This window comes from Manacus vitellinus, unplaced genomic scaffold, assembly GCF_001715985.3.
Source record: "Manacus vitellinus isolate BGI_N305 unplaced genomic scaffold, ASM171598v3 scaffold_46_pilon, whole genome shotgun sequence".
NCBI lineage: Eukaryota > Metazoa > Chordata > Aves > Passeriformes > Pipridae > Manacus > Manacus vitellinus.
In genome coordinates, this window is record NW_021940578.1 from 2491430 (window position 1) to 2512013 (window position 20584).

Sequence of the window (20584 nt, forward strand, 5' to 3'; positions counted from 1 at the left end):
CACCCCACCCTGCAGGTCTGAGCCCTGCTGTGGTTTTGACAGCCCCCATATGGCTCCAAGCCCCTCTCAGTGTTTGAACCCACCTATGTGGGTTTGTATCCTCTCAATGTATGGGTGCCCCCTTCCCCCTCCATGGGTCTGAGCTCCCCCTGGCCCCTCCAGAGTCTTCTGGAGATCCAAACCCTTCTTGCCCTCCTCACCTCACCCTAGGTGTGAGCCCCTCTAATATGCCTCTGAGCCCACTTCACCCATCCACTGAGCCTCCACGTGGGCCCAGGTTTCCCCCCTCCATCCGTGAATCTGAGCTCCCCACACCACAGCTGAGCCTCTCTTGGCCCTGTGGTTTCGAGCCCCTTTGTGGGGCTGAGATGCCCCCTGACCCTGGTGGGTTTGAGCTCCAGGGTGGGTGTCACATTTGGGGACCAACAGTGCCCCATGGGGGCATCACAACCTCCCCCCACCCCACAGCCCCAGGCTGTGGATCACCCCTGTGGTATTTGGGGACTGTGGTGCTGCTCAGGGCAAGGTGTTTCCCAGCCCAGACAATCATGAGGAGGATGAGTGTGGCAGGGGGAAAGGTCAGGGGTGGTGTTGGGGGTGGTGCCCTGAGCTGAGCTGAGATCTCTGTACCCACCAGGTGGGGAAAGAGGTGACATGGGAGTCACACAGTGAGGACAGGGTTAAGGACACATCCATCCCCAGCGTGGGACGAGGTGACCTTGCTTCCAGTGCCAGGCTGTGGCCAAAGCCACCTGCTGGGAGCAGCTTTTCTCCCCTCCCTTGCAGTTCACATCCAGACCTCCCGGGCTCTCATGGTCATTTCTCTCCTCCTGGGCTTCTTCGGCATCATCGTGAGCGTGGTGGGCATGAAATGCACTAAAGTTGGGGAGGAGGATCCTGTCACCAAAAGCCGCATAGCTGTCGCTGGAGGTGTCCTCTTCATCCTCTCTGGTAAGGCAGCTCCAGCCTTCGCACCTCACCGGTGCAGGGATCCTCAAACGCCTCTGAACGCCGTTTGTTGGAGCGTTCAGTGAAGGCTCCGTGTCACTGATGGTCAGCATTTGATGTCTGGTGGGGGCTGGACTAGGTGACCTTTCAGGGACCCTTCCAACCCAAACCACTCTGTGATTCCATGGTTCCGTGCCCAGGTCTGTGCTCGCTGGCTGCCGTGTCCCTGTACGCAACACAGGTGACCTACGAGTTCTTCAGAGAGAGCGCCGTGCCCATCAACGCCAGGTGAGAGCCTGGCTCGGGGGGTGCTCTGCATCTGAATCCCATCTTGTCCCTGCACTTCCCACTGGACCTTCCCTTGGTGGTGTTGGCAAGGCTGATGTGCCACACGGGAGGGACCTCTGCCACCCCTCACTGCCACCCTGCAGAAGGTGTCCCCGAGGCTAAAGCTTTTGTTGTTACCAGCTGGGACAGGCTAATGGTGCACAGGGGGAGTTTCAGCCCGAGGGAGGGTTAAAGGACAGGGAAATGTAGGAGCTGGATCCAGCCAACATGAAAGATGGGGACGGAGAGGGAAGAACCAAACTCTGCCTCGGCATTGCCGTCGCCTCCATCAGGGCTTCGAGCTTCCTATTGCACCTCTGCCTCTCTGCCCCCTCCCTGATGCTCCCCCACCCCTTTCTCCACAGGTACGAGTTTGGCTCTGCTCTCTTCGTCGGCTGGGGGGCCGCCGGGCTCTCCATGCTGGGGGGGTCCCTGCTGTGCTGCTCCTGCCCTGCCAAGGAGCGCCGAGCGCAGCAGTACCACCGGCAGTCGCAGCCCTCCACGTCCCGGGAGTACGTCTGAGCCCTCACCCTGCCCTCCCACCGCCTGGTGCCTCCCTCCCCTCCCAAAAACCGGCAAGACCCCGGTGCTCCCACCCCACCTGGTCCCCTGAATGCTCCACGAGACCTTTCTCCTCCTCATCTTCCAGGTTTCAGCGCCATTTGCGGTGCCAGCCCCTAAAATAGGGGGTTTTGAGGGTCACAGCTCCCGTATCCATCAGTGCCACGGTCCCCTCAGGTGGGCAGGGTGGCACCCCCAGCCCCCTGGGGTTGCTGGGCCGTGTCCACCCGTCACAGGGACGCTGCAGGGGCAATGGGGGGAGGCTGATGCCAGTGCCACAGGGGCACAAAGCTGATCCCATGGGGATGTGCTGCACAGAAGCACTTTGTGCCATGACCACCCCTCTCCCACAGCCTGTTTTCGGGAGCGAGTGGGGAGCGAAGCCAGTGCTTGGTTCTCCTGAGATGAGGTTTTCAGACCTACCAGCCCCAGCCCCACTCAGGGCTCGAGCATTCCCATGCCCTGCTCTTGGCAGAGGGATGCTTCCAGTGCACAGCATTCCTCCACCTCATTGCTACCTAAACCCACGGGTTTTAAAAATTGTTATTAATTATTACTAATTCCTGCCTGGAGGTCAGTTGCTCCAGCTGAGCTCTGCCAGCCAAAAAAAAACTGCCCTGGGCTCGTTCCTTCCTAGGACCAGGCTGTGCCTTGTTCAACAGAAGAATAAACGGGTTTGGGCAAATTAAAGCAGCAAAAATAAGGGGGCTCTGAGCACAAAGGAGGGTTTGTTTTTATTTTTGGTGCCCAACTCAACTATTTCAAGTGGCAGATGGACAGAGCCCCAAATTTTGGTGCCTCCCTGCTGGGTCCAAATCCCCCTTCCCGAACAGGACCCCCTGGAGCAGGCGGTGAAGGCTCCAAACCCAACCTGCTAATTGCCTCCTCTGACCTCCACACCACTGCTGCTAATTGCTCTGCAACTGCCAAAGCTCCAATTTATCTGTAAATCCCCCCAAACCCCCCACACCCCATCCCTCCAGCCCTACTGCATTTGTGGCACCAGCCAACCCACAGGGAAAGACACTGGAAACAATCCAAACACCTTGGTTATCTATTTTTTATTATTTTATTTTTTAACCCCAATTAGATGAAAGAGCTGATTTTTAAAAAATTTTCTTTTGCTCTATTTTGTTTTATTTTCCTCAATCTTCTTTTATTTTGCTCTATTTTATTTTATTTTACACTATATTCTTTTATTTGACTCTATTTTATTTTCTCTTCCTCTGTTTTATTTTGCCGTATTTTATTTCACCCTATTTTTTCTCCATTATGTTTTCTTTCCTTCTATTTTATTTCCTTTCCCTCTGTTGACCTGCTCTGGATCCCAGGCTGTGCTGGAGGAGAAGCAATGCTATTTTTCTTTCCCTTCCCCCTGCACTACCTGCCCCTTTCTCTTTTAAACTGCAAAAATTAAAACTGTGTCCTGCACCCCTCAGGGAGAAAGCAGTGCTTGTAGGTTGGCTTCACCCATCAGGTTTGAGAAGGAACCTTGTGCTTTAAAACCCACCAAAAAAAATCGACTAAAAAGGCCTTTTTATATCGCAGTGTTGTGTAAAGAATGTTTTTATTCTTTTAATATAAAATTCCATTAATTTTTCTACGGGATGAGGGATGGGTGGGGGATTTTTAAATGCCTTTTTTTTTTTTTTTCTTTTTCCTGTTTGTACTAAAAATTGTATTAAAATGTTTTCAATCACGGGTATCTTTTGGGAATTGTCTCTTTTATCCCCCCTGACTCCCCATCTGGACCAGTCACCCCCAGTGACTCCAGTGCTGGGTCAGAGCCACTTCTGCAGCGTGGCCCAGGCAGGAGCCTCTCCCCCACCCTAAACAGTTCTTGCCCTCCTGGCTGAATACCTCGACTCTTCTGCCACATATTTCCCTTTGAAGGAGGGGACATGGCCTTAAAAAATGGCTTAATTTAAGGTTAAACCCCTTGGAATCATCCCTCTACAGGACTCTTCCCAAGGCTGAAACGCCACAACCATTTTCCTCTTATGGACCCTCAGAGCTGAACTTTGCCTATTTTCTCCCATTTTCCACAAATTCAGAGCTGACTTGTGCCTAATTGGGCACTTTGCTAATTTAAGCCGATTTTTGCTCCCCTGTGTGGGGGCACAACCTCCTGCCCTGTCCTGCTGTGCATGTTTTTCCTCAGGGATAACACTTTCCATCCCGGATTTTGCAGGGCTGCTGTCTCACCTCAGCATCCTTGTCCTGCCTGCCACACCTGCTCCACAAATACATCCCATTCCCACCTCAAAAACCAGGATTTACCGTCCCTGAGGGTTCCTGTGACATCTCCAAGGGTCACCTGAGGGATAAGACACTGGGGCTGGAAGAACAACAAGGAGGAGGATCTGCCCCTGTTTACAGGTTAAAAGTTTCCCCCCTTCCAACACACAACTTTTGGTCAATAAAACCAGTTTAATGAGCAATATTGAAGGTTTCTGGTCACACCTCTTGCCTTCAGCTAAACCCCTGGGAAATAATAGTAATTTTAAAACAGGTAGAAATGAGGGAAAAGGGAAAATTACCCCCCTCAAAGGTACACACAGGGGCTTTTCTTACACCCCTGGGACGTGGCTGTTTGAATTTGGTCGTGGTTTTATTAATTTTTATTCATTGTCCTGCCCCAACAGCATTCTCTCCAAATCTCTGAGATGCTCCCATCAAAGAAAATGCCTTAATTTCTTTTCTTCCTCTCCAGCCACAGTAGGCTTTTAACACAGTGTGTGCTAAAGCATCAAGATTTGGGTCTTGTCAGCACCACTTTTGTAACACAGGGGTTTGACAAACCTTGTGGGATCCGAGATCTGGTTTTCACCTTCATTAACCAGGGAAAGGAGCTTAATTACTCAACTACTGGTGGCTCTGCCCCTCCACCTGCATCTTTTAACCCTCCAAAAGGTTTCAGTTGGGGATTGACAAGGCAGATTAGTTTGAAGTACCATAAAGTGACTGTTTAGATGAGCAGAAAATACAAATAAACTTATTTTATAGGAGCTGCAGTTTTGTATCACTTGGGGTCACACCGAAATTTCACGTGTCCTGGATGTCCAAGGACCATAAATTCCTGAGCTGTAAAGGTTGGAAAATGAAGGTTTGCAAACCTTTCTGGATGTTTTCAGCACTAATTCACTGCTAACATGCCAAAGCATTGGACCTGCCACGTGCCAAAATCCTGGGAAAACAGGATAACTCAAAATAAAGCCCAAGCAATTGTACACATCAGGCACCTGGGGGGGTCTCTGCAGGGCTAAAGCTCAAGACTGGTGCATTGCCAAAATCCCCACAGCAAAGTGCTGTAGAGGATTATCTAGAGAGGAAAAAAACAAAAAAAAACCACCAAAAAAAACCACCAAAAAAGCCCCAAAACCAACCAACCAGAAAAACCTACCAACCCAACAAAAAAAATCCACTCTAAAAACCCGAGTGCATCTCAGCCATAACCTCCAAAATGTAACTCTGGCTGTTTCCCAGGGGTCTGGGAGAGCCCAGGGATGCTCTGAGGATGCTGCAACAGGGATCCTGCGCAAGAAAGCGAGAGCAAAAGGGATCTTTTTCCCCCCAAATAGTAGAGAATCAGGGAATAAACATGAAGTTTTTAGTTCCAAGGGCCAGGCAGCTGGGGTGCTGCTCCCCAGGGTCACAGGCACCCCCTCGGGGGCTGCCCAGACGTGGTCCCTGAGCCATCCCCACTGCAGTGGTTGTCACTTGTTTTCTACTTAATGGGGGGAAAAAAAAGAAGGGTCTTAATTATCAACCAAAAGAGTTAATTATCATCCTGGCATTCCAGATTCTTTCCTTGGCCCCTTCCATCCCTCTGACTCTCTTGCACCAGTCCTGGGTTTTAGGCCACTCCGGTGCCTTGGGCCACTCACCCCTCGGCAGTAACTAAAAGGTCTAATTAAAAAACAGGGGATTTTTGCCCAGGACACAGAGTCTCCCACCTGGGGAGAGTTCCCAGCGGGTTCCCAGAGGTTTCCCCACGTGACATTTTTGTGGACACTCCATTCCCAGCCTGTGAGTGCTCTGACTGCAGGGATGCCCATCGTGTCTCAGAGCACAAAGCCCAGCTGACGTGCCTTGGACAGACCTTAAATAGCCCAGCACAGGCTCTGGCCAGCACTGCCTACCCCTGACTCCATCAGATGGGTCGAGATCGAGTCCCACTGGCACTTAAAAGCCTTCCAGACCCACATCCCCATCCCAAATCATCGGCAACAAAGAGATTCTGTCATCATCCCACTGCAGCTACGATGGGCCTGTGGTGAAGGTAATGCTCCCCTTTTATTGTCAGCTGGGTTTAGGGCTGTTTTCTCCCAGCATTAAGAATTTCTTTCTTTTCCTTTTTTTTCTTCTCTTGCTCATATAACTCAGGTAGCTGAACAGATTTTTTTTCAAAGGCTGCAGGACAACCAGGGTCTAGTGGAAACAAATAAGGTTATGGAGAGCTTGCTCAGAATGGAGCCTGGGAAATTAAAAAAAATTATTGTAAACAGGGGTCTAGGAGGCTGCCTGTGCTAAGGTACACTCAGAGTGAAGCTGGTGGAGGTGCTGGGGGGAGGTGATGGGGGAGTGATGTCTCTGCTCCCAGTGATATCCCAAGAGGGGATGTGGGGGTAGATGTGGCACTCTGGGCGTGGGGACCATGACCTTCCTCTCCAGTTCTGCCCCACAGGGAGCCAGGGTTGTGCCAGGGTGGGCAGCCTCTGGCTGGAGGTACCAAACCTGGTGATGACAAGGTTATCACCTCGTGATAATTAACCCGTGGAGCTCAGAGACTCACCTGGTCTCGTTAATTAACACATCCATGTAAACCCCCATGAAAGGCTGTTGCAGTGGTTGCAACTTCAGGCACTAAAATATTTGGCATTTTGGGTTGCAAAACATGGCAAGGTGGGATTCCCACCCAGTCTTTGCTGACATGATGTGCACACCTTGGGCACAGCTCCCTTCTCTGCAGAGTCTCTTCATCTCTGGCTAGGATGGAAATCGAATGGTTCCATCCCTTCTGCTCTTTGGAAAGCCTTGGCAGCTCCTCAGGGCACCCATGTCATGCCCCAGCAGCCCTTGTCCATCTCAGAATGGGAGATACTTCTTTGGGCTTGTGCTTGGGATTAGGACACCTCCATGGGACAGTCACTTGTGCTCCAACCTGGATGTTTCAACACCTCATGGCTTTTCTGGGAGGAAAAAAACCAAATGCAAGAAAAGGCAGATGATGTCCCCACCAAGTCACATGGCTGCAGGGCTGGAGGCATCCAGAGAACCTCTGGATACCAGAAGACCCAAGCTCAGGTCACAGGTTTTGGCAGCAGCAGTTATTTAACAGTGGTTTCCAGCAGCTCTTGATTCCCAAAGGGCAACTACTGATGGAAGAGAGGGAACTGATGTGGGAATATCTCCTCTGTAAAATTACTGTGCCCCTGAAGGCTCTCTCTACATATAAACTTGGCAGCCCAACCTTGGCTGAGGGTATTGGAGCATTTTGACAGCACTGAGCACCCTGAGACAGGGCCCAGATGGTTCTTAGGGATCCAGAGGACATCTGACAAAGTCAGTGGCACTTTGTCCTCGGTGGATCAGGTAGCTGGAAGCAGCCAGAGCAGAGGTGGTGGATGTCTCTGTGCCCTTGCAGGTGTCCTCATGAGCTCAGCCCTGCAGATGACAGCGTTCGGGCTCACTCTTCTCTCAACACTCTTCCTACTCCTGGCCACGTGCACGGACTGCTGGATGGTCAATGCTGATGACAGCTTGGAGGTGAGCAGAGAAACCACCTTCAGAGGTGAGCAGGGCAACCATCACCCTCAAGGTGAGAAGAGCAGCCACCTTCAGAGGTGAGCAGAGCAACCATCACCCTCCAGGTGAGCAGCTGGGAGCTCTCCATGAGGTTGCACCATGTCTCCACAGGCTTGGAGAGGGACATGGTGGGACAAACCCACCCCTTTCTGCTTGAGTTGAAGGGTTAGAGGATTAGAGAGATAGAGAGATGCTGGAGAAGGAGGAGGAGGAGGAGGAGGCAGAGAGCAGGTATGGGTAGGGAGTCACTGGGATGTGTCCAGGTGTGGTGGCAGGAGCCTGAAATCTGCCCTGCTGGGCTGGGAGATCCCTGGGGAGCTGGGAGGGCTTTTTGGTGCTTTTTGGTGTCTTTCTCCTGCTTCCAGGTAAGTCACAAATGCCGAGGCCTTTGGAGGGAGTGTGTCACCAACATGCAGGATGGGGTTAGGACCTGTGACCAGTATGACTCCATCCTGGCTGACCACCCAGGTAAGCTGGCCTGGACTGGGGGCATTGTTAAGTTCACAGCTCAGTTTTCTTGAAAGGGAAGAGGGAAAGGGATCCTTGTTGCACTGGGCTGCCCTTCATCACTCAGCAATGCCAGCCCAGGGCCACTCTTGGTCTCCTGCCCCAAGCCTGGCCTGGGCAGCAACTTAGGGTTTAGCCAGACCTGCCATGGGGTCACCAGCAGGAGACTGTGAAGCTGTGTCACCTGACAACAGAGGTGTTTTGGCACGTGGAGCCCAGCTCTTGCTCCTATTGCACACTGGGATTTGCAACCCACTGTGCTGCAGGCAGGGCAAGGACTGTTCCCAATGGCCAAGGACTTGTGCCAGCAGCTCAGGGACAGTCATATGGGGGTAGGGACAATTCTCCTGGCCTGCACGGGGCACATCAAGCCCTGCACAGAGAACCCTTGTGTCAGGGCATGACATGGGACAACACAGATTCAGGCAGGAGAGAAGGAAACAAGAAGTCAGTATGGACTAAGGGGGGCTGCCACTCTGCTCTGGGGAGGAAGGAGCTTTTCAGGGAGCAGTCCCATCACAGCTGATGATGTGACCCGTGCCAGTTCTTGGTTTTCATCAGTACGTTGACATTTGCTGTTCAAAACACCAGCTACACAGCCTGGGGGGAAGAAACAGTCTGGACAGCAGTGTCTTCTGCCCAAGAAGGTCTTGAGCAGATGACCACATCCTGGGTGCTGATGGGTGCACCTTAAGTTATTTGGTTTCTTGAGCTGGTCTAATTAAGCCCTCATTAAGTTTCTGATGAGCCTGCTGAGCACCTTCCCCTGGCCCATGGCAGCAATGGGTCCCAGTGTGATGGTGCCACTGTGAGCTGGGTGGCTCTTGTAGGGACACAGGCAGCAACCTGGGGTGGAGAGACCTGTTCCTCTGACCGTCCTTCATTCCCCTTTCTGGCTGCTTTTTCCTTCCCTGCCCAGTGAAGATCGTGGTGACACGGACCCTGATGATCACAGCAGACCTCCTGGCTGGCCTGGCTTTGGCTACACTGCTCCTTGGGCTCGATTGCATCAAGTTCCTCAAGGAAGAGCCTTGTGTCAAACTGAGGATGTGCTACGGGGCCGGAGTCATACTCGGCATTGGGAGTGCGTGGCTGGGAGTGCTCGGGGGCAGACAGGTCTCGTGTCCCACAGGGAGCTGGGAGGGGTGCCAGGAGAGTGGCACCCCCTCAGCAGGGCCTTGGGGAGCTTGGGGAGGGTCGTGTGGTTCTTTCTAACCGGTGCCATTCCTCCCAGGCATCCTGGGGCTCGTGGGCTCCGTGTGGTACGCGGTGGATGTGTACGTGGAGAGGGCCACGCTGGTGTCACACAACATATTCCTGGGAGTCCACTACGACTTCGGGTGGTCCTGCTGGCTGGGCATGGCTGGCTCCACTGGCTGCTTTGTGGCATCTGTCCTGCTGACCTGCTGCCTCTATGCCTGCACAGGTCAGTCTGCCCTGTCCCACCCCATCCCATCTCAAGTAGCTTTTTGCCCTGCAGGGATGTGAAGGACCAGCTCAGGGGGGGCAGGTTCTCACAGGGTCCAGTCCAACCAAGGGGGAACTCCTTTGTGCCCGGCCTGTGTCCCTTGGCTGGGGAGGGTACACCAGGTAGGATGGGGCTGAGTGAGGGCCTCATAAGGTCATGGAGGGGGTGCAGGGGTCCATCCACATCCGTGGCACCTCCAGGTCCTAGTGAAAACATGCTGATGTTTACCCAAAGCAGTGGCCATGCTGGAGCTGAATCCCTGTGACCAGCCAGAGCCCTGAGCCATCAGCTCCACCATCAGGGACGTTGGGCAGGTGATGCCTCCCCAGATGATGTCTCCAGTCCTTACCCCTGGTCCCACGGGGTGGAAGTTGACCCCGCTGGCTGTCCCGGTTCACTTCTCCTGCCACGTCTCCAGGCTGTGGCAGCCTCAAGTCCTCCTGTGACTGCCAGCCATGACACAACCCCAACTCTTCCTTGGCAGCCCCCAGCAGCCACTGGCAACCCCAGATGCGTCCCCAGCCCTGGGGCCGAACAGCCACCAGCAAGATGTACGCCGTGGACTCCCGCGTGTGACGGCCAGCAGCACCTCCTGCACCCGCTGGGGGATGCTCTCCTCGCCAGTATGACCCCATTAAAGTACCAACACCTGTACTGGGACCTTCCTGCAGCTGCTTCCAGCCTCTGACTGCAGCCAGCTGCAGCATCAGGGGCTGCTAAAAGCAAGGGTGCTGCAGCACTCACCCAGGGAAGGGTTTTTTTCCCCACTTCCAGCCAGGTTTCAGGAAAATAAATCCCAGAAAAGTGTTGCTTTAAGAAAGGATGCCCCCAAGTCCCCTGGGAAGGCTGTTGGGACACTGAGGGCAGAGGAGCTCCTCTGATGTTTCTCAGCCCAGGCTTTGGAGGAATTCAGTGGGAAGCCTTTCTGCACAGAGTAACACTGACTCCACGTGGCTGGTGGCCCCGGTCCCTCCCACATCAGCCCCGCTGGAAACTGCCCCTGCACTCTGGCCTGGGGCAGCACGATGTTTGCACTCCAAAACTGGGTAAACCCAGGAGCCTGGAGCACTTAGTTATCAATCTTTTCATGGGGGATCACTGGGGAACAGCCATACTCATCGGGGACAAGGAGGTGAGACAGTCTGAAGCCTGAGGGAGGTGCTCTACCTGCAGAGTGGGGTTTTAAAGTCCACACAAAATGGAAATTCATTTTCCAAGTGAATTATTATCCTTCTTGCAAACCATTATAAAAACAAACCAAAATCCAAACCCAATGACAACTCAATCCTCACCACCCCTAGTCACTGAATGCTGGTTTTGTGCTCATTTCCTTCCTTCTCACCCTAAAGCTCAGCACACAAAAACCTTCACAGCACAGGGAAGCTGGGCAGAAGCTCCCTGGCACAGGCTCTGTCACCCTGAGAGGCGGCAGGTCAAGGCCTGAGCAGATGGTGCTGCAGGGGCACACTCAGCCCCCAAAACAGACAAGTGTGAAGAGACTTGCAGCTGCACTCCTGCAGCCCAGCCCAGCCCAACCTGGCTGCAAAGCACCCTGCACCCCAACCCAGAGGAGCTGCAAAGGTCTCCTGAGCCATCTGCCCCCTCACGTGAAGCTGAAAGGCAGCAAAGCTGTTGTTTATTGCAGCTCCTGCCAACAGCTCATCCAGGGTGAGTCTGTCGGCGTCAGCAACACCCCAGGGACCTGGGAGAGGAGGAAATCCAAAAGCTAAAGCTGAGTGACAGGGATAAGAAGCAGGAATGACAGTTTGCTGTCAAACAGCAGTGTCTAGAGGGCAGGATGCTCACAGCTGGCACAGCTGGGGGACGGGGAAGTGGGAGCGTTAGAAGGTGCTTGGAAAGAGCAAAGCCTGGAGCACAGGGCTGTTGGGTCACTGAGCTCATAGGAAAACAATTAAGAGAATTAGTGTGTAGAAACATCCCAAAAGCTGCCATTGGACAGCCACCTCTGTGCTCCTGCTCCCCTGGGGGACATTTGGGGGACATTGCTACTGCTACAGCCAACCCAGGCCCCCTGGCTTCACCCCCAGTTCCCCCCCTGCACACCTGCAGCAAGACACCAGCAACCGCTGCAGCAGCTGCTGTGATAGCAGATCTGTGCCCCAAAAAACCAAGAGCAGCCCAGTGACAGGTTTGGAATTATTTGGAATCTAGAACCAGGCCCAGGTTGCCCAGAGAAGCTGTGGCTGCCCCATCCTTGGAAGTGTCCAAGGCCAGGTTGGACAGGGCTTGGAGCAACCTGGGATGGTGGAAGGTGTCCCTGCCCATGGCAGGGGGTGGAACTGGATGGGCTTTAAGGTCCCTCCCACCCAAACCCATCTGAGATTCTATCATTTTGGGGGTATTTCTTTCCTTTTTTTCTTTTCTAAGCACCCTCACACCACCTCAGTTCTGTGACTGCTGTATTCCAGCAGGGACACAGCTGAGCTGCCCCAGCAAACAGCTCCTGGAAACACGCTGTGCTCACACCAGGCACTCCCCTCCCTCCCTGCCTGCCCATCCTACTCCAGTGGGACTCAATCCCTCCCTCTGTGCCTGCCCATCTCATTCCAGTGGGACTCAATCCCTCCCTCTGTGCCTGCCCATCTCATTCCAGTGGGACTCAATCCCTCCCTCTGTGCCTGCCCATCCCATTCCAGTGGGACTCAATTCCTCCCTCTGTGCCTGCCCATCCCATTCCAGTGGGACTCAACTGCATCTTCATTGTTTTTTCACTTTAATTTTTGTGTTTTACCCCACCAACCCATATGCCCAAGGAATAAAGCAGTCATTTTTTCCACCAAACCTTCTATGAACACTTAAGACCCTCTCACATAGAAGTGGGTTTTAAACACCCAAGCACACACAGTAACTCTTTAAGACCTTTATTAACAGATGCTTGCAGTTTGACTTGAAAAAATCAGGCGTATATTTCATACAAATTAAAAATGAGGTTCTTAAAAATCTCAACTTGACCAGATATGAAACAATTTACAAACTTTTTAAAGGTATATTGAGAAAAAACAGGCTTTTAAAAAACGTGTTTATCATTTCCAAAAAGAGAATTCTTTAGGTAAAAATAATAAAAACCCCATGCTGCATAGATAATGCAGATAGTTCTAGTAATCTGGTCAACAGCAAAAAGCAAGCACTTAAGGTCTTCAGTTCCAATTCATTTGTTCATTTCTTATTGCTGGAATTTCATTTTCTTCTTCATTTCTTAAAGTCTTTTCTTTGATGACTAAACTGAAAAAGAAAAAAAAAAAAAAGGCTGATCAGACAGGTGACAGAGGGTTACAGAGGTGCTCTTAGTGCCAAGACTCACCTGCAATTTAAAAACTCGCCCTGAGCTGCCTGTCACATGTTCACAGGACAACCCTTGCCAGCTATTGATGCTTGTCAACCCCCAACTCCAGCAACCACACCAACCACCTTCCCCACAGGAGCAACACCACACTCCAGAGGGGACCCCAGAGAGAACAGTCAGTTTAAATCCAAAGAGATTCTACCTGCATCTCTCCCTTCCTGCCATGGGGAAGGCTGTTCCCACCTGCTCTGCCAAGGCACACAGCTGAGTCACCGCCCAGAGCACAGAAATGACAACCAAAGTGCCACAGTGGTGTCCCCTTGAAGGCCATGATCTAAGAGTTCATCTAGGAGGTGCTGACCATCAAGATGAACACCAGAACTGTCCCTCAGAAATCAGCACCAAACAAGCACCAACTGCAGCCAGGCTCCCCTGCAACAAACCCAGCTTGTGGGCCCTGCCCTGCCTGCAGCCCTCCCAGGCACCTCAGCACTGCAACCACAGCTCCTGCAGACTCTGACAAAAGGACCACTTTTTTCCAGCAGTTTGACTAGATAAAAAGATGCTCCCAAGACACTCCTGCTATTCTGCATCAACTTTGTAGAAATGGATGCTGAGGTCTCACTGCAATCCAACACCCCTGTGCGAATGAGCTCAGACACTGATGGAGCTCAGTAAACCCCAGCACGTGGTTCTCCTGGCTACAGGAGTCACTACACCTGCACTGTTTGAATTTCTGGGTGGACAGATACTGCTGTAAGCCTGAGTTACTGAATGCAGCCAAGGTTTTAAGTGTAACTCCATCAACGACAACTAAAGCCTGTAACTAAGTCCTCCCAATTAACCAGCATTGGCACAGCAAAGCCTCACAGTTTGGTTCTGTGGGCACGCTCACAGACCAGTTACAGCACACACACAGGCAAGAAGAATCCAAACCTTGTAAGGCACAAACTAAATAAAATAACCTCAAAAGAAAGTCAGCAGACAGCCCCCGCAGGCCCCCAGCTACGCACCCGGATGATGGTAGAGATGTTAAGCCGGTGTTTACTCAGCCCCGCCCTGCTCGGCCTCGGGAGCGGACGTGTTCTCAGCTGGTGGTTCGGCTGTCTTCGTCTCTTTGCCATCTTGTGGTTTAGGGTTCTCTGGGCGTCTGCGTCGGTAGTTGAAGTTACGGCGGTACCGACGTTGAGGTGGTTGCTGACTTTGGGTCTCATCCCCTTGGTTCTCTTTATCTTCTTCATTCCCATCCTCTCTAGGTTGTCTTTGACGAGGAGGACCCCTGAAAGTCAAGCTAGGCTTTAACCATGCAGCATCTGAGCACTGCCATGTCCTGGCTCTGGTGCTGAAAGACAAGTGTAAGACCAGAAGCTCATCTCCAGCATACCTGCGGAATCGTGGTCTGTAACCCCGGTACATGTTCTGCCTGACTGGTCTGCCGTCTCCTGCACCCTGGTTGTCAGCACCCTGCAAGACATCAGGCCACACACACCTCCTCAGCCCCAAGCACAAGCGTGTTAACGCCACAGCTCATCATGCCATAAGGAAGGAGCTGAAAAAGTGTCAGGTTCAGTCAAGGTGGGCAACAGTTCTAGGGCTCAGGTGTGCACACGATGGAGAATCTTTCACTTAATCACATAAATTCAAACACACTGGTTTTTAAAAGCTATAACTTTGAAGACCTTTAGCTACACAGCATTTCATCTTACCGCCAAATCTGAGCAAAACCATCTGGAGTGCCAAAAGAGAAGCGTCAAAAGCCACGTCCCATCACCCTGCTCCAAAGCAACCAAGACTATTTAGCACCACGCCTTAGGCAAACATTACCTCCACTATCTCTCCCTGTACGGGAGGGTTGGAATATTGTGGACGACGCCCGTAGGGCCTACGCATATAGTAAGGTGGGTACCGCCGCCTGCGATAGGGACGGCGCTGCTGGGCTTGACCTTCTGGGATGTTCTCTGCTCCTTCGTTCTTTTCCCCACTCTCACTGTTCTGGTAGTTCTGCTGGTAGTTGCGTGGAGGGCCCCTACGACGTGGATATCGTCTGTAATGGTTACGGTCTGCTGCGTATTTACTGCCCTGCACTGGAACTCCTCCAGGTCCTGTAACATTGGCTGCCTCCGCGCCCTAGAGAGTGGGGACAGCGTTAGGGACACAGTGGGCAGCCCACCAGCTACAGCACAACACAGTCTAGCACTGAGCAAGGATTTACAGCCACATTGTGAAGCAATGAAAAACCATTCACCTCCTCGGATGTCATCAGGCATCGACTCAAACCACAGGCACCACACCAAAGCCTGCAGTCCGAGTTTTCCATGTGTGCTCTGACACCCGAGAGATGTGTTTACCTTTTCTCCCTCAACCACATCAAACTCCACGGTCTCTCCATCTCCTACGCTGCGGAGGTACTTCCTGGGGTTATTCTTCTTTATGGCAGTCTAACAACACAACAGTGCAGGCACAACGTGAGAATACAAAGGAGTATATCTGAAGACTTTATATTTTTTTTTAAAGATTACTAAATATTTAAATTCCTCATCTTAGGAGAAAGATCTGTACTCCTGAAAAAGCAACTGAACCACTGAGAAGATCCAGGAAGCCACAAAATGCACCTCTGTTACTACAATTCTGGCCTAGTTGAAACGTGCAACAATTTTACCATTGACTGGAAGCATCTGCCAACACATTGTCTGCTGGCTGAGAAAGCAGCTTGAAAACAAACAGCAAAACTCCCACACCACACACCGGCCACAGGATTCCTAACCAGAGTTTAGCACTCAACACCACCATGGTAGTTATACATTCCCCTGAAGCACACACAGCAATATATCAGCCTTCCCAATCACCCCCTTGGATTTCCAGCCTTCCACCACTTCCCACACCACCACAGGACACAGCAGCCTCTGGGTCCCATACAATATAAACACAGCAATGGACAGAAACCAGGAGATTTCTTCCTCTGAGGCTTCCAACGCCATTGCTTCCACCACAGGATTTACCAACTAATCCTAAATCTACTCTAGCTGTATATGACACCCCAAGGATTGGCTCTTCACAGGTGCCAGCAGACAATCCTCTGGTTTAGACTCAATTTTCAGTGCTCTGTAGTAGTAGGTGACATCTCTGACAGATGAGTTAATGCTGGAGACCCACCACGCTCAGCCATGTTCTGCTAATCAAATCCTTCACCTCAACAGCAACACCACTGTAACAACTTCAACAAAAATACTTGCAACACAATTCGACTAGATTTTTTTCCCCTAAATGGAACGAAATCCATAGAAAAACATGCCCACAAGTCTCAACTTATATAGCAGTGATTTTAGGGAAAGCCTTATTATAACAGCAGCCAGTCCAAAAGCTCTTGTGAGAACCAAGCTACATAACAGGGATGGGGAATAGCAGGCACACCTAGAACTTCTGAAACAAGCTGATTTCTTTCAGATTAGACCCCTAAAAGTGGTTCATTGTAAAAACTACTACATTAAAACAAATCATTACCAAACTGTGATTTCAGAAACACAGACAGTAGTTACATGACAAGTCCTGAAACATGACTAGTAAGTCAAGGTCACTCACAGGTGACTCTACTTGCAAATCAGGTCTGAAAGCTTCCCTTCAGGGCACATATCCTTGCCTGCTTGGCCTTTCTCCACTGCCCACTACAGAATAACCTCTCACAAACCAATGCCTCTAATAGCTGGTAATTTAGATGCAGAACAAGCAAGAAGCTGTGAGCTGACAAATCAAACACAAACACTTTCCAGGGGTTGCTTTACCCTTCCCCTGTGTTAATATCAGCAGCATATCCCTAACTTGAGACAAAAAAATGATCCATGGACTCCTAAATGCCAGAAGTAAACCATGCTCCACTAAGAATTCCTTGTTGGCTGTTTCCTGACAAGAGATCCTAAGACAGAAAAGGTGAAAAGCACACTGCTGACCACAGCCTTGCCAGTCAGACAAAGGACTAAGCTAAGGCTACCTCTCCTTACCATACATTATATCTAAGGATATATATCTGTTAAACTGAGCAACTCCCTATTGAAATCTTTGTAGACTTTCACTGAAAGCCTAGAGCAATAAAATCTATAAAAGTTTTTCCTAGGGAAAAAAAAAAGCCTTCACTGGCACTTCATCCTTATTACAGCCCAATTAATTTCTCTCCCTGCTGCAAGCTTTTCATTTAACTTTATTTCCAGATGCTTACTTAACCACCGTATGACTCTACAAGGAGACTGGACTCCAAGCAGTTATCCCCACGCACACAGTGGCAATTCTCATCACTGCACATCATCTCAGCCCCATGTACCTCATGTGGGCACACAAAACCCAGGCTCTACTTGCAGTGCAATAGAGAAACAGATGTTTTTGCTCAAGTAACAGAGAATACATGAGGTTCTACCACTTCAATCCTACTTACATGGGTCAGGCACAGTCAAGTTCAGAGAGGGGACATGTTTCAGTTTCAAGGAGCTCTTACCTGATGGACAAACACATCTTCCTTGGTGTCATTCCTGCAAGACAACAGGAAATTCAGATTCATGAATGAAATGCACAGTAAATTAAAAATTCAATTGTCTGGCATGGAGCCAAAATGCAAATCTATCATGACAACAGACTTTGAGCATCAGCCTTGCTCAACCTGCTCCCAACTAGTTCCTACCAGCTTACTGCATGCAGTAAAGAGATCAGCAGGAAGCCTGGGCAAGGTGCAGAGCACGCACTCAAGCCCAGTAAGGCACATTCCTCCTCACTTCTGCACACTCCCCTATCCTTCACATCCCACAGATGGAGATGTTTGAACACCTGAAAGGGACCAGTCACTCCTTCCTGGCAGTGCTCTGTGGGGGACTGGTTTCTGCAGCCTCTGGAAGCAGCTGTGCCTTTGCCACTGGAGTCCCAGTTACATCCCCTCAGCCTCAAGGAGTAGCACCACCAGCTGCCCGTGAAGACAGCAGGGTCAGTCAACTCTGGATCTCCCCTCTTGAGAAACAGAAAACAGCTCAAGTCTGTATCAACAAGGACCCAAGAACATCCATCCTTCAGCATGATCATGGTAGAGCTTCCACAACTGCCATGAGGCAACCAGCCCTGGTCAGAAGTTTCTGTTCTGCTCTGAAGAGGTGCAGAAACACCCCTGCACTGGTTAGAGCTGCACAAGCCATCTCCTGCTCCTGACACAGGGACATCCCAGCTCCCATCACACCAACCCACCCTCGCTGTGGTGGTAGTTTTGTTACTGCATGAACAGTTTGAATCAACCCGGAAGAGGCTTTTGTTTCCTAGAAGGACTGGTTAAGACGTAAGTAAGCTTGTGGGAAAATGTGCTCAGAACTGGAGAGCTCACAGCTATGGGTAACAGAATGTTTGTTGTTTTTTTTAAGATAAAGCCAGGTGCTCCTCACCATTGGCTTTAAAAAGTGACAATTCACAACTAAGACTTTTTCCAAGAGCTCCATCCAAGCTACGGCTATTCTGTCAGACATCACCAGTAAAAGTAAGTCACCTTGTTTCCCATGGAATTGATACCTACAAGCCCCAAAGGTTACTGGGAAAAGGCAGCCAAAAGGCAGCAGAGCAGAGCCACTCTGATTCATCTTCAAGGCCCCACAATGCAGCACCCAGAAGCCCTTGCAAAGCCAGAGCCTAAAGACTCTTCTTCACAGCACATGTCCAAAAACTGAAAACCTTCACAAGAGGCCAGTGACACGTTTCTAGTAAAAATGCTGAGCCCCTTCCTTCAGCCTCAGCTCAAAAATGGTGGTAGGAAGTGCTCATCCTCTGTGCTCCACAACTGTGGATGCCCTGCACTTTTGCCCAACCAGACCAGATGCTTGGTTTTAAATTCCTTTTTCAAATTTTAAAATCCTTTTCCAAATTTCTATTTAAGAGGACATCTGAGTTTTAGATGGACAACCGACTGGGTCACACAGAGCCCAACAGTGCACACACAGATAAAAAACACACCAGGCCATTTCACAGCCCCATGCTGTTGGTCACACCATTCCCAATGCTGTTTTCCAGCAAGCACACCTGGAAGCAGCAAGTGTGCTGTTGTGTGGATGGTGGAGCAGTAGAAGGTATCACTTTCTCAAACAAAACTTGGAAGGGCACAAGAAAAACCCCCATTCCAAAGGCCTAACAAGCCATTTAGTTGATCTTTGCACTAAGCCACTCTCTCATTCACATCTTTAATCCATAAAAATAAATTAAAAAAACTGGAATCAGACAAGCCAACAGACTAATACAACTCCACTGTTAAGTCCAGCCAGTGGCCTGCACGCCCGTTTCTTATTTTGACAACCATGAAAAACAATTGACAAAGATTCAGAAATCAAACTCCTATTTCAGAGCAGAAACGCACTTCTAACATAAAAGCACGCAGGAAATACCTGAGGTGCGTGTGCACCTCCATCAGAGCTGACTCCTGCTCCAAAGCTCATCTCATCTGCAGGCAGGTCTGGCTAAAGCAGAGCCGTGCAGGGGCAGGAGCTCCCGGCGGCTTCCCTGCAGCCCGGCAGATTCCAGAGCCGAGGAAATGTCCTCCCGTTCGGTTCCCAGGCTGCGGCTCTAATCTTTTGATAACAGCAGATCATGCTGGGTTTCTCATTATGAATGGCAACCTCAGGGATTAAACAGCTGCCAAAGTAATGACTAGGGAAGCCACTCGGATGTCTTAACTAGCTGCTGCTGCTTCCTCACTTGACTGACATCACCGAGCATTTCCACTACTGAGGGAACAGGAAAAGCCTTCCCTCGAGGTGGGGTTTGTGGCTGGGACTTGGGAGGCGTTTCCAGCACCAAAGACACGGCAGCTCCCAGGCACTGGTGACTGCACAACACTGGGAGCTGGAACACGGCATGAACAATGTAAACTGGGCTGACTGGGAGGCGAGTTTGTAAAGCTGCAGACACAAAACCAATTCAGGAGCTTGGCAGACACTTTGGACCAGCTCATAAAGTAACAGACAGTTCAAAAAGGCAGTGTTTAAACCCAAGTGTAATAAAAGGCCCAATAAAAGCACTACACTTGCTGCCCTAAAGGGGGATTCCCCAGTCTTCAGCCACATTCCAAGACCGGGGGCTTGAAGCACCAGGAAATAAGGGGAACAGCTCTGGCAACTCCCCAGGGGAGGCCCCTCCAACTGACGGGCCCCAGAATTGCACTTTTTTTAAGAACTGGTTTACAGAGCACTGCCAGGACTCCTCTCCCTGATAGGCCTATTATAAGTATTCACACAACTCCTGAAGCGTTCAAATTACTCTTTCACATCAACTACCATTATAAAAAGAATCTTTTGGGCACTTGTTTCTTGAGACCTGTCCATACACTCCAGTGAGGCAACAGACAACGTGAACTGTGCTCCTTTTGCTCCACGTGTTATTAGAGGGAGTTCTCATGAGAGCAGCACTTGCAAACTACCAAGTGCTCAAAGCAAATTTTTGCTTGCATTGTCTGAACTCCAAGCAAGAGTTCAAACAAATACTGTGTGTGCTGACAGCTACTTTTATATTCTTAAGAGGAAAAAGGCAGGAGTTTAAGCAAATACCATCAGCATACTGACAGCTACCAGCATCCTTTTATAACCCTAAGAGGAAAAAAAAAAACCAAAACAAAAAACAAACAAACAAAAAACCAACAACCCCCCCAAAAAACC

The 20584-nt window shown here is 50.6% G+C and overlaps 3 protein-coding genes across 3 annotated transcripts in view; 2 read left to right on the plus strand and 1 right to left on the minus strand.

Annotated features, from left to right (window-relative positions):
• Positions 1-1911, plus strand: part of LOC103762131 (claudin-19) — a 4317-nt gene extending 2406 nt beyond the window's left edge. The window contains exons 2-4 of the mRNA XM_018079421.3: positions 766-951; positions 1149-1236; positions 1641-1911. Of these exons, the coding sequence (XP_017934910.2) occupies positions 766-951; positions 1149-1236; positions 1641-1797 (431 nt within the window). The 3' untranslated portion in view covers positions 1798-1911. The remainder of the gene's footprint in view (positions 1-765; positions 952-1148; positions 1237-1640) is intronic.
• Positions 1912-7491: 5580 nt separating this feature from the next.
• LOC103762132 (claudin-16) lies at positions 7492-9639 on the plus strand. The gene is made up of 4 exons (XM_018079318.2): positions 7492-7605; positions 8010-8112; positions 9071-9235; positions 9386-9639. The coding sequence occupies exons 1-4, from the start codon at positions 7492-7494 to the stop codon at positions 9637-9639; spliced, it is 636 nt and encodes a 211-aa protein (XP_017934807.2).
• Positions 9640-12485: 2846 nt separating this feature from the next.
• YBX1 (Y-box binding protein 1) lies at positions 12486-17539 on the minus strand. Its single transcript, XM_018079459.1, is given in 10 exon segments — positions 12486-12838; positions 12841-12862; positions 13937-13981; positions 13983-14202; positions 14308-14387; positions 14748-14917; positions 14920-14956; positions 14958-15050; positions 15272-15361; positions 17407-17539. Coding segments are annotated over 10 exon segments (855 nt in total). The 5' UTR covers positions 17470-17539; the 3' UTR covers positions 12486-12803.
• Between the last annotated feature and the right edge of the window lie 3045 nt (positions 17540-20584).

What these genes read in the sequence shown, in the direction of transcription:
- LOC103762132 (XM_018079318.2), top strand. Translation starts at nt 7,492, where the DNA reads ATGAGCTCAGCCCTGCAGATGACAGCGTTCGGGCTCACTCTTCTCTCA. An exon ending in ATGCTGATGACAGCTTGGAG is followed by an intron (nt 7,606 to 8,009) that starts GTGAGCAGAGAA and finishes TCCTGCTTCCAG; the next exon opens with GTAAGTCACAAATGCCGAGG. An exon ending in CATCCTGGCTGACCACCCAG is followed by an intron (nt 8,113 to 9,070) that starts GTAAGCTGGCCT and finishes TTCCCTGCCCAG; the next exon opens with TGAAGATCGTGGTGACACGG.